A 12,830-nucleotide genomic window follows, 5' to 3' on the forward strand; every position below is an offset into this window, starting at 1 on the left:
GTCACAAATTGATGTTTTGAAGGAGTTATTAACGGCTTCATAGGTTTAATGCTTCATCCTGTGCCTGTAACTCAGGGCTCATAGAGACGGTTAGATCAGAAATACATCCACACATATCCCCTCACAATCATCATCAGTGTGTGTGTGATGTTTGATTGGTAAAGCAAAGCGTGAGGCTGAGCAGCATCTGACGCACAGAGGGCCCAACAGAGGGCAGCAGAGCGTTTCCTCTCAGCCGGAGCGGCGCTGCAGGCCGGCCCAGGTCTGTGTTGAGCTCAGCACAGGGAGCCGATCTAACACGAGCCCTCATCACGCTTCACTGTGGTCTGAAGCCTGACTGACCGCAGCCAAGATGAACGCAGGCAGGGGGCCGTGGGGTGCCACTTCCTCCCTCCGCTCTCTTGGCAGTGTCATAATTGCTGAGGTTGCCTAGCGACCGGAAGCATGGAAACAGAAGGTGTCACTTGTTACCTCAGAGCTGGATTTAGCCGAATTGTAAAATAGCCATGAGGGCGATGGAGTTACTAAAGATAACCTGCAGGAGTCGGGAGGAGAGTGGGAGGCAGAGGGAAGTCAGCGTGTAACACAAAGCTTTGATCCTCAGCACACACACACACACACACACACACACACACCCACATCTACTGACACTCACATTTACATACTCCAGCTGGAAAGTGAACGTTACATGATTATACCCCAGAAATATACAGAATAACTACACTGCATTTAATATAGTTTAATCAGAGTCATATATATTTATACATCCATACATACCTAGGTACTGAATGTAATGTGGTTATGCATATTGTATAGTATTCTATATTTGTAGATCTCAAACAGCTTCTACGTTGTGACCTCCCTCTCTATGACATCCGGCTCCCACGCCATCTGGGAGCAGTAAGTCCCTGCCCACTGCAGGTTGAGGCCACGCCCCATAAAGAGTCACATCCAAACGTCCAAATCAACACACACACACACACACACACACACACACACACACACACATGACAGAGACAGGCTATTTTTAGGAGTTTAGGATTCTCTTAACTTCCTTTCTCGTGTCTTTGTTGTTTGTGTCAGGGTTCAATCATTCATACCTGTAGAGTTTGCTTCATCTGATCACACACACACACACACACACACACACATATTGACTTATTGACCATCTTGAGCGCTGATAATACTGGAGTGCACATAAATGAAGTCGTTGACATCGTCACAGATCTGATTCCTACAGAGAGAAATTGATTTGGTTTGATCTGAACGTCGTCTCCTGTCCTCCTAATTCCTGATAGTTTTCCTTTCATCTCTTCCTCACTCGTCTGTCTTCTACCCGTTACCGCTTCTCTATTCTTATCTCCCCATTATTAAGGCCTCCCCCCCCCCCCTCACTCTCTCTCTCAATCCCCTCTTTCCTGTCCTCCATCCCTATTATTTACTTCCTGTATCTGCTGCCGTCACCTTCTCTAAGGCCTCCGCTCACTTTTATCCAAATGTCTCCCCTCTTTCACATGCACCCCCCCTCCCTCTCCATCTCTGGTGTGCACACAGCGGATGGCGGCGGCCCACTCAGTCCTCTCAGGGAGCAGAAGGTTTGTCCACTCCCACTCAGGCTTTGCGTCATGGAACACAGAGGAGAGAGAACAGATGGGAGGAGGACACACCGGCTGCCGGTTTTATAACATTACTTGAAACAACACGGTGGTCATCAGTATGAGTAGGTAAAGGAGCCGCCGATTGTAAAGCCATTAAGCGAGACTATATATAGGGCCCAGCTAAATATGAAGGGACAGGAAGTGAGCGTTCATCCCATCATTTAGGGCTGAAAGGTTTATAAGGGCTGAAACATAAGACACTGAATCTACAAGGTTGTTTTATTTACAGCATCACATTCTAATAAAGATTCAAATATGGATTAAGGTCACCAGGACCTGAGCTGGAGCCTGAAGGCACCGTGAGCTCACCACCACAGACCTGTTGCCTGTGAGGAATTTAATCTGGGTGCTACAGCATTATGAGATTGGTGTAACCATAGCGACCTGATGCACAACGGTGCGTGACATCACAAATGACACAATCACGTTCCCATTTACGCAAGTGGAAAAACAATTCAGACCACGCTGCTATTATTACTTTTGCCTGTTCCACCTCCTGCCTGTGACAAAACATGAGGTGAGGGGAAAGAGACGCTTTCTAAATGCCAGAGAGAAGTCTGATCGTTTAGTACTTTCAAATGCAAATGTTGTTTATTGAAGATTTACACAAGAACAAAACAAAAAGAAAATAAGCAGGGAGGAGAGGAGAGGAGAGGAGAGGAGAGGGGAGGAGAGGAGAGGAGAGGAGAGGAGAGGAGAGGAGAGGAGAGGAGAGGAGAGGAGAGGAGAGGAGAGGGGAGGAGAGGAGATTAGATCTGAGCAGGAACAGTCAGATCTGGGTTATACTGAATGCTTAAATCTGCCTCATTCAGACGTGAACAAGCTGCTTTAAAGCTCCAAAGGGAGACGGGAGCACACGGGTCTCATCAAACCACACGATCTGTTGATTTAGAGTTTGAGGCGTAACGTGAGGACGCGCTGACAGAACCCAGGGCGATGCTCAAGTAAAGGGAGAAGGTCTTTGGTTCCACGCAGCCACAAAGTGGAGATGTGGGCGTCTGAAAGTCCACAACATCCACAGAGCTTTGATTGATTTCAGCAGCAGAATGATCCTCATGAAACAAACAATAAATAAAGGGTTTCATTGAACTGTAGCTTGCTGGTGGTGAAGGAGCTTCTGCCACACATGAAGCCTTCAAGTGGACGCTGCTGGTGAGACTGATGTGAATCAGGAGATCAATAGGGAGGAAACTGGTGCTATGTTTGTTTGCAGTGACATCAGCGAGCTGAGAGCAAAGGTTTCAGTCAACCAACAGCCAACCAGGGAGGAGAGACTGGAAGAATGAGACCGTGGCTACAAGAGGACCAGGACTTATGGAATCTAGGACTCATGGAATGAAAACAGAAAATAACTCCTCAATATGCCTGGAAATCTAACTTGTTCCTTGATCCAGGCTCATAAATAGGAGCCCCACGTCTCTGTTGGAACAAACTGAACGGGACTCATACTTACTCATCTTTAATCATCTTAGTATCTCCAGCACAGCTCAGAGGAGAGAAACCCCTGCAGTGCTGCTTTCTGTTCCTCCTGTTTGCTCCACTGAAGAAGGAGATTTCCCTAACAGACATCATGAGTTCAAATCCCACAAAATTGAAAAAAAACAAATTGAAAGATTGCAGACCCACTTGTCCTCTTTTCAGTAGCGGACTTTGATTCTGACTGCAGATCCTGTCTGAGGTTTGTCTGGGTTTAGATGTTTCCTTTGTTCCATCCCGGCTCCTTGTCACACCTGAGACTCTCCAGCCTGCAGGTCAGCTGGTGTGCAGAGGACAGAGATGGAGACGCTGAGTTGGAGGGATGAGACATTATGGACCGCTCACCTTTTGTCATCCATGGCTTCCCTTTGTGCAGAAGCTGATAGGGTGACGCACTGACGACAAGAAGTTGTGAACCAGTATGTGGTGTTTGGTGGTGTCTGTGTGTGTGTGTGTGTGTGTGTGTGTGTGTGTGTGTGTGTGTGTGTGTGTGTGTGTGTGTGTGTGTGAGTCATGTTGTCACCTACTGTGCCAGGGTTGGAAGGTCACAAGAACAGCAAGTTGCAAGTTGTCACGGTTAATTATACAGTGTGTGTGTGTGTGTGTGTGTGTGTGTGTGTGTGTGTGTGTGTGTGTGTGTGTGTGTGTGTGTGTGTGTGTGTGTGAGAGAGAGAGGCAGGAAGTAAGTGTCCCATCTTCAGGTACGCACAGGTGAACAGGAAGTAAGCGTCAGGCTCATATGCCCCCTCCCCCCATGTTCACCCTCTGCTGGACTGATTGTACTGATTGTACCGTGGTCTGATTAATGGTCAGACTCCTTCATGTATGTGTGTGTGTGTGAACATGTCTCCTGTCATGGAGCGCATTAGATCCTAAGTGTGAGCTGAAGACAGGACACCTCAGGATGGACACAGAGGCTGGGAGATAATGTGAGACAGATGAAAGGGAGAGTGTGTGAGAGGAGAGCAAGAGAGCGCTGAAGTGAGAGAGAGAGAGTGTACCTAACGTCCGGAATGGCTGTAGAGTGTGACAGTGGGTGAGGAGGCAGAGGAGGAGGAGGAGGAGGAGGAGGAGGAGGAGAGCTGGAGCTCGTGGTCTCATTCTCCTTCACAGAATTATCCCTCAGTGACGCAAGCTCCTCAACACACACACATCCTGACAGCTGCTGCCTGCCTGGTTACAGCGCCGCTCCGTCCAATAACATTCATGTTCATTTCCTGAAGAGCTTTAATGGACGTCTTCCCCCCCACCGGCTCCAGCAGAGCTGTGTGAAGCTCATTAGCCGCTGTTCACTCACTACTTTCTCTTATTCACTAAAGATTCCATGCATTTGTTTCCCTGTGCGGCTGAATCTTATGTTTTCAAAAGAGGACGTGAGGGAAAAGGCGGCATTATTCCCCGCACACGCACGCACGCACGCATGCACACACACACACAAACACACACACTCCACTCAGGTGTTGCTCTCTCTGAGCGATGACACACCGGATGGCAGCAGGATTGCTCAGGGGGCCGGAGACCACCCACTGTCTTCACAATGGATCTGTTCACATTAAAGTACCGGAGCGGCGTAGTAATAATGACATAATCCCCTTTACAGGCGATCCTCAGGGAGAAAGAGTGAAAAATAGATCATTTGTAAACCGGAGTCACTGAAAGAAGGAAAATATTATTCTGGTCAAATTCATCTAAATTTATGTATAAAAAAGTAAAATATGGAGATTTTACGGAGACTTTTCAAGCTTGTCAGTGCAAATATGAACAACGAGTCAATAAACAATATTCGGTATAAAGATATGAAGATGAAGATGAAGAGAGGTGAAATGATTGAAGGATGTATATTGACAGCAGGTTGTTATGAAGCTGATGAACTTGAGTCTCCAGCGTGGATTCAAAAGGATCTGAACTGAGTTTAAAGCAGCTGGTACAGACAACAGGACGATGAAAAGGTTCTATCTGAGAATACATGGATGTTTGGCACGATGACGTCATCAGCAATGGGTTGCAGATTTTTTTTACCTCCACAAAGGAAACAAACAGAATGGCTTCCATATTTCCAGCGTGTAGGCATGAACACAAAGATCCAAACTCTGCTCACTCACGCAGGTCTGAGTCACAAAGGCAGCAGGCAGACGGGATGTGAACCCACCACCTTATTCTGGGACTGTGCTGTGGGCTCTAACAGGTGCTGAGGGGCCGATGGACCTGGAGCTCCTCTGAGAGAGAGAGGGAGAGAGAGAGAGAGAGAGCTGAGCCTGAAGGTAAACAGGGCGAGCAGCAGCATTGAGCTCAGAGTCCAAAACGCCGCTGCATAAAGTTGAAAGCAGTCAGCTGAGGCGTTCAGGGGCGATGAAGTTTCCTCTCTGAGGGTTCAGATCCACAGTCACAGTGTTGGTATGAATCTTCCTCATCTGACTGATTCCTTTGAGGAACAGGCTGAACAAAGGTCCGGGGCTTTCCCCAGTGTCCCGTATCAATCCACCACTGAGCCTTTGTGGAATCTGAGTTGTTGCCCTGAGGCCTAAAAGTCAAAGGACTGATGGCCGTGATGCTGCTGTGATCAGGGACGGAGCTGCTGGATCAGATCAGACTGAGGTTCATCCTGATCATGTTTTGGTTTGAATTAAATGAAGACACACAAGGTCAATTACACAAATTTGTAAAATAACTGAGTGAGAATGAAGCAAACAACACAAACTGAGCGGCTCTGAGCCGAGGCTGCTCATTTCCACTACTGCCGCTGAACCAGTGAAGGTCTCTGCACACACACACACACACACACACACACACACACACACACACACACACGTCTCTATTCTATTGGAGGAACCCAACGTCCCTGAGAGAGAAATCAACTCCAGGTTTGAAAGACCTTGGATCAATGGGTTGTACTGTAGAAGGATGAGGTTTGTAAAGGATGAAAGATCTCCAATTAAAGCTGACAGAGGACAGAGTGAGCATGAACACACCAGAGGAAGACCTCAACCATCAACACTAAAGTCTGATTGGTTAATTATTAATGCATCAAACTTATCTGGGCTCTTTCTCTTTCACACTAACTAAGGATTTTTTAATATTTTGCTTCACTTGTACCTGCTCAATCTGCTCTCAAATGGGATTCACAACACTAGAAGGGCAATTAAACATTCAATAAACATTACAGCTGTGATAAATGAATGAATAGATCCACAGGAAGATGAATACGCTGCTTTGAGTACTTCAACCTGAGAGTTTACAATTATTCATCTTCTTCTTCTCAATAGGAAATGAGTCCTTTGGCCCGTTTGATGACGTGCAGCCTTTATTCCATAGAGCAGAGCTTCACAGGTTGTGTCGCTCTGTGACCCCTGGTGTTCACTGTGAGACAGAGATGGAGATCAGGTCCACGTCTGTCCTCTGACCCACAGGCCAGGGGGACAACAAAAGCAATTACCTGCTGCTAGCTGGAGTCCACCTGCTCTCACAGAGCCCCGGCTCAGCCCACAGCACCGAGGTGGAGCAGGGAGAAATGATGGATTGATTCAGAGGAAATTGCTTACAGAAGACAGGAAATGGAAATCGTAAAGATCAAAACAACTAAAAGGAAAACAGTACGTAAACATGCTGTTCTAATTCTTCAGCACCTTCAGGTCTCCTTCATCAAAACAAGCCAGACCTCTGTATATTAGAACACACAGAAGGTCAAAAACAACCATGATAAAATCCAGAATCAGTGCAGACAAACATCCCATCATTACCAACAAGTGTTACCATGTGTACAGCAGCAGGCTGCACAGGGACCGGCTCTTACCTTCCTCATGAAGTATGATGAAGGTTAAGTTTTTCATTGAACAATTCTATTATTATTATTATTATTATTATTATTATTATGATTATTATGATTATTATAATTGGTGTTTTTTCAGTGAAAAGCCTGAGATCTCTGTTGTAATGAGGCTTTAATCTGAGGTCCTGAGGCTGAAATTGCTCACAAAGAGCCTGAATTTGTATTTAATGTTTACATTCATATTAATTTGTTTGCTTATTGTCATATTGGAGTCATGGTTTTATGGTTTTACCCACTATTTTATCGTTTGCCGCACTCTGTTTCAGCTGACTCACATCAATGCCTGCATTACTTTTTCCTTTGTTGTAGTTCCTTCAATTTGCATAATCCTCACTCTCTCACACACGCAGACGCGCACACACACACGCACACACAGTATATCTCTATTAATCAACAACTTTAAATCTCTTTAAATTTGCTCTGAATGTGAAGTTAACCATTAAAAAGGACGTATATAATATTTCTCCTGATTTTTAAATGTTAAAATTCGGGGTCATTGCGACGCGCGTTCTGCGTTCACTGCCCCTTTAAGACAAACCGGAAGTGTTTGTCCACCCGGAAGTGCAGCTTCGTCAATGTGACTTCCAGCGAGAAAGTTCTAACGTTTTGTTTTCATTCCTCACCAAGACAACAAATAAAGGTGACGAGATGTTTCTCACCACCGCAAACTGTAAGTATTCGACACAATGCCACAATGGGCACGAGCGCCTCCAGTATGTGTGTGTGTCTGTGTGCCGGTTAGCTCGGAGCTAGTTAGCCAGCAGCAGCATTTCAGTGAATGATTCTGTGTTGATGAGGATAATAAACTTTATTTTGTTGCTTTTCACGTTTCAGTGGCGAGAGCGAAGTCGAAGTAAGTCACGAACAAATCAAGGTTAATCACTTTAACCGTCCGGCATGTTTGTATCCAGACATGCTTGTTAATGTGTGTGTGTGTGTGTGTGTGTGTGTGTGTGTGTGTGTGTGTGTGTGTGTGTGTGTGTGTGTGTGTGTGTGTGTGTGTGTGTGTGTCTCAGGACCATCCTGGTCCAGATGATGAGCGCTGCAGGGACCGGTTACTTCTTTAACACCAAGAGGAACCGACTGAAGGACAAGATGGTTCTCCGTAAACACGACCCGTTTGGTACGATGGGACTGATAGATAATTCTGATGGATGATTGATCTGAACATGACACACACACACACACACACTGTTAGACGAGGTGAACTGGGTAATGATGTCATGATCTGGAGGAAGTTAGGTTTCCTTACACTCATTTAGACTTAAACTGAGCTGGAGCAGAATAGTCAGAGTGTTGATCAGCACATCAGACACGACTAGCCTGTCAGTCTAGACTGACTGACTGACTGACTAAAGCAGCTGCACATCAGAACATGAGGTCATCTTCTTTAAAACAAGTTTGAATACACTCAGAATGTGACAGATTGAGTAACGTCTGTAATGTTTGTGTCTGCAGTGAACAAACACGTCCTGTTCTTTGAGAAGAGGAAGATCAGATCAATCTAAGGAAGCACCCGTGACGTCTGGAGTGTGGCTGTTTAGTAAAGTGACTTTGTGACGCAAACAACCAGAAAGTTATCAAGCGTACCTGGGCCAGTATGAACTCACTGCACATGTATGTGAATCACATGTATGTCATCATGTTGTCATGGTATTTATTAAGAATCTTCAATGTTTTCAGCGAGGGAATCAAACATACACACTTCTGTCTCATCTATTGATTCAGTTCAGTGTACAAAATAACATTTACACCCAGGAACCATCTAGAGGAGGAGACAGGAAGTAGATCTGTGCTGAAACAGGTTTTCTTACAGCTGAGATTAAGCTTTACATTGAATGAAATAAAAAATAAAAAAGCAAAACCCTCCTGTCATGATTTATGTGTTCTAACTGTTAAAGTCTGATTCATAAAAATATCATCTGTCATCATTCAGCAGCTCAGACTCCGACCTGTGACCCTCACACACTGTCAGGCTCAGCACGGACCTCCATGCTGAGGGTCAAACCCAACTGAGGTAGTGTAGACTGTGTGTGAGGGTTCAGATCCCCTCTGGGTCGATCAGAACAGCTGGGCTGGCAGATCCTTCTTAAATGGGTAAGACGTCTGCGTGCCGACGGCCTGGACGCTCACTGAGGCCACCTGATTGGCTCTCTGGGCCATCTCCTCCAGAGGCATTGTGGGATAGTGAGCCATGTAAAAGGCCAGCGCTCCGATGAAGCTGTCGCCTGCTCCCTGCAGACACACACACACACACGTCGTTACAAATCCTGTAAGGAGGAAGCTCAGCAGGTTACTGACAGTAGGGGGCGCTGTGACATTTGTCAGCTGGTGTCTGTTCTGCTGATCTGCCTGGTGTGTGTGTGTGTGTGTGATGATGATGATGACATTCATGGCTCTCATCACTGACTTCATCAATCTGAACACAACCTGTGTGATTGATTGATCTGATGACCTCCGTGCTTTAGAGAGTTAAGACCACCGGTGTTTGCAGTTTAAAGATAAAAGGCTCATAAATGTTAAACATCAATTTTTTAACCCCTAACAAACCAAAACTCTCTTCTATCATATCATTTACAACATCAAGCTTCAATATTCTCTTACTGTGGACTTAATAACAATACTTTCACATGCTAAGAGTGCCAATGTCAACACTGATATGTACACACAGTCTGTGTATCCTTCATGCTTCATGCTTTTGTGTGTATTTTTCCATGAGGCGATTTAAAAAGCAGAACATCATTTGTGTTCATTTCTGATCTGTAGGTCAAATAAAAAAATTCAATGTCAAACCGGGTCAGACGGTGCTGAACAGGGGTGTGAAGGTGAAGTTGTGACGCTGTGTGTAGAGTGAAGTGTGTGTAGAGTGAAGCTGTGACGTGTGTTGTGCTGGATCACACTGCAGCTTTGTTACTCAGCAACTTCCACCACAACTGCCATAGCTCTGGTTTGGCTATCGGCACAGCAGATAAATCATCCAGTTATGCCTCCCTATCTATTGATAGTGGAGCTGGAATGTGCCCGTCTACGCCCTGGGGGGGGGGGGAGGAGGGGGGGTCACTGATGGGAAAAGGCGCATCGGTATGTGGCGACACGCTCGTGTTTAACCACAAATGGCCCCCTGACACCGGTTCTCACAAGCCCGCTCCATTACTCATCACTTCAGCTCTTCAGCAGTTCATTGCACTCTGCCTCCTCTGAGCACCTCTGTCACCCTCACCCCTCCCCCCACATACAACCTCAATGTAACCCTTTTGTCGGGTTTTTACTAATCGGGCGGCTGAGAGCGAAGGTCTGAGGTCGTGCGCCGACGCGAGACAGGAAACAAAAGGTCACGAAGGCAGAGAGGGATGAGATCGGGGCGCAGCAAAGGCCAAGAAGCGTCTCCTGTTGTCTTCTCAGCTCCATGTGCTCCATTTAGGAAGCAAACACATTGATTGAACCTTCATTTTCCCAACTCCACGCCTCAGGAGAGACTCTCCCACCGCTACGACACTGGAAAGAGTGAGATCACAGCCAGAACATTTCACAGGCCTGTTGGTTTCCATGTTTAAACCCTGGCTGTGTTTATGTCTCCTGTCTGGTAGCCGGGCTGGACCACGGTACAGGGCCCAGTTAGGAAAGTCCTGGATTTGGAGATGCGGCTCTGCCCGATAGTTCACACGTGGTTAACACGATGACAACACCCGAAAGGATGCTCCTCTACTCTGGACCTCGTTAGCTAACACTGAATATTGCTAAAAACCTCCTATGACTTGTACGAACCCTTCTCTGGAGGGCGGGGCTGCTCCTGTTAGATCCTCTTAAGTGGATGAAGCTCAACGAGGCTGACAAGCGCGACCCAGCTCAGCCGCGCTTCTGCTGCCCTCCACACACTTCAGTGAAGGTTAGATCTGGAGGCCTGTCAATCAAATGACAGAAGCGCTCGCCTCGGTTGAGCTGTGATGCTCTCGCCGGCCGAGTCTTGACCTCTGCGCTGCTCCTCCTCGCTTCTCCTCCGAGGTCAGAAATCAGGATGGCAGACGTGAGAAGCTCAGCCAAGCAACGGGTCGGAGGAGTTTGGAGACATTTTCAGGCTTCATAAGGATTTCTGACCAAACTTAAGTTCCTAAACCCTGAGCAGCATAGATCCTGTATGTGACAGGAGGAGATGGACGTGTGGTGAATCAAAGCCCTCCTGGGGAGAGCAGAGAGCGGCTCGGGGGCAGAGATGACTCACAGCAGCTTCCATGTCTGGAATCTCCCGGTCAGACAGCTGGACAGTCAGGAGATCAGAACACTTACAATCGGACCACAAACGCATCTTTCATCCTTTGGTATTGCTCTGGTTTGGTGGCTTTCATGATCTCAGCTGCGGCCCCTCTGCCGTCCCTCTGGCTCATCGATGGATGATGTCACTGATGACACAGAGGGTCAGCATGGAGGCAGAATGCAGATCTGCTCCGGCTTTCAGATTCGACCATTTTTCTATGCTGACAGGGCATTAAAAAAAAATCATGGATTATTGTATTGTGTGACTTTTTAAGCTTTGCCTCTTTTTATAATAACATTTGTGCCTTTTTTTTTTTATAAATTAAAACTAAATGAAGTAAAAACTAAATGAAGGAAGTCCCCAAACCTACAAAATAAAATAGAAAACTGAAATTGAAACAAATTACTAAAAAAAATAACTAAATAACTAAAAACAAAAACCAAGAAAATGAAATTCCTCCATTAGAAAACATTCTTGTGTCAAAGTCGCTCAGCTGCTTCTGAAGTATCAAAGGTAATAACTCTGCCGGTAGGTATTTCTCCTTCCTGTTTAGTCCTTCCTGTCCGGTTGAGGAGTGATTTAGTAGCTCTGTCTGACACACACACTTTATATAAATATAGATCTGCTTTCAGATGTGCAGTGAAGTAAAGTAGTGAAGTCGTTCTATCTGTTACTCAGCATGTGCAGCCCATTAGTGTGCTGATGTGGCAGCTTGGGTGATTGTGTCATCCAGGGTTGAAGCTCCGGGGGGTTCCGTCTCTTCTTACCTTCGGGTTTCCAGGAAAGGGAAGCAGGCGAGGAGACTGGGAATGATTTGACCCACAGCACGGCACAGCAGCTGTAATGTCTGGTTTAGACGCCCGTGTCTACCTTTCCCCCTACACACTGGACCTCCCGGAGAGGCAGAGACCAGGGCCACCCAGGTCCTGATGGGGGGCTCAGTCTGTGTGTGTGTGTGTGTGTGTGTGTGTGTGTGTGCGCTACAGCTTCATCAACTGTCCACACGTAAACATCGGGAAACGTCTGATGTGAACAGAGAAAAGCCTGCACCCAATTTAAGACAAAGTGAGTGGATTTGCTTTGTTATCCATCCAGCTTCATGACTCGGCGTAAACGTGACACATCAGAGAGCTGCAGACCGATGAGGGGGATCAGAGATGATTTGGCACAGCAGCCGGTCGCAACGTTTACATTCACTGTATTACATGAACTCAAACAACGACTGCTTGATCAGACTGAGAGACGAACACGCCAGTGAACTGCATCTATGGATGAAATGAGGCATTCTGGCTGCCGAGGTGGTTTAATGAAGCACAGGATGCAAATGAGCTGCAGAAGCTTCACGCAAGACTTTCAGGCTGCTAATGTGAGGAGCACGGACGCCAAGTCGATCCAAAACGTGCTGGAACTCAACATTGACATAAAGGTGAAGGTCTTTCAGCATCCAGAAGGTTTGATGAGGGTGTGTTTGATGTTTGCTTACAGATGTTTGCTGGAAATGGATTTGTTTCCTGATAGGCAGTGAGTTTGAGCCGCAGCAGCTCAGCCAAGATTCAGACGAGCTGAGTGGAAATGAACAAACTGACAGAACCAAAATGACAGCGGTAGAAACAAAGCT

General features: G+C 46.4%; 2 protein-coding genes across 3 annotated transcripts in view; one reads left to right on the plus strand and one right to left on the minus strand.

Moving 5' to 3' along the window:
* The first annotated feature begins 7,489 nt into the window (after window positions 1-7,489).
* On the plus strand, window positions 7,490-8,775 carry mrpl33 (mitochondrial ribosomal protein L33). Its single transcript, XM_076169539.1, has 4 exons — window positions 7,490-7,630; window positions 7,795-7,813; window positions 7,977-8,083; window positions 8,419-8,775. The coding sequence occupies exons 1-4, from the start codon at window positions 7,609-7,611 to the stop codon at window positions 8,466-8,468; spliced, it is 198 nt and encodes a 65-aa protein (XP_076025654.1). The 5' UTR covers window positions 7,490-7,608; the 3' UTR covers window positions 8,469-8,775.
* rbks (ribokinase) overlaps window positions 8,601-12,830 on the minus strand; it is a 24,795-nt gene continuing 20,565 nt past the window's right edge. For both annotated transcript variants that reach the window (XM_076169536.1, XM_076169537.1), the window contains exon 9: window positions 8,601-9,195. In XM_076169536.1, coding sequence (XP_076025651.1) covers window positions 9,022-9,195 — 174 coding nt within the window. In that variant the 3' untranslated portion in view covers window positions 8,601-9,021. The remainder of the gene's footprint in view (window positions 9,196-12,830) is intronic.

Source organism: Genypterus blacodes, unplaced genomic scaffold, assembly GCF_046128005.1.
Source record: "Genypterus blacodes isolate CSIRO-AG114 ecotype Tasmania unplaced genomic scaffold, CSIRO-AGI_Gbla_v1 ptg000207l_1, whole genome shotgun sequence".
NCBI lineage: Eukaryota > Metazoa > Chordata > Actinopteri > Ophidiiformes > Ophidiidae > Genypterus > Genypterus blacodes.

Bases quoted from the DNA above. Each gene is read 5' to 3' on its own strand.
- mrpl33 (XM_076169539.1), top strand. From the start codon at position 7,609: ATGTTTCTCACCACCGCAAACT. The intron at 8,084-8,418 runs GTACGATGGGAC...TTGTGTCTGCAG, and splicing joins CCGTAAACACGACCCGTTTG to TGAACAAACACGTCCTGTTC.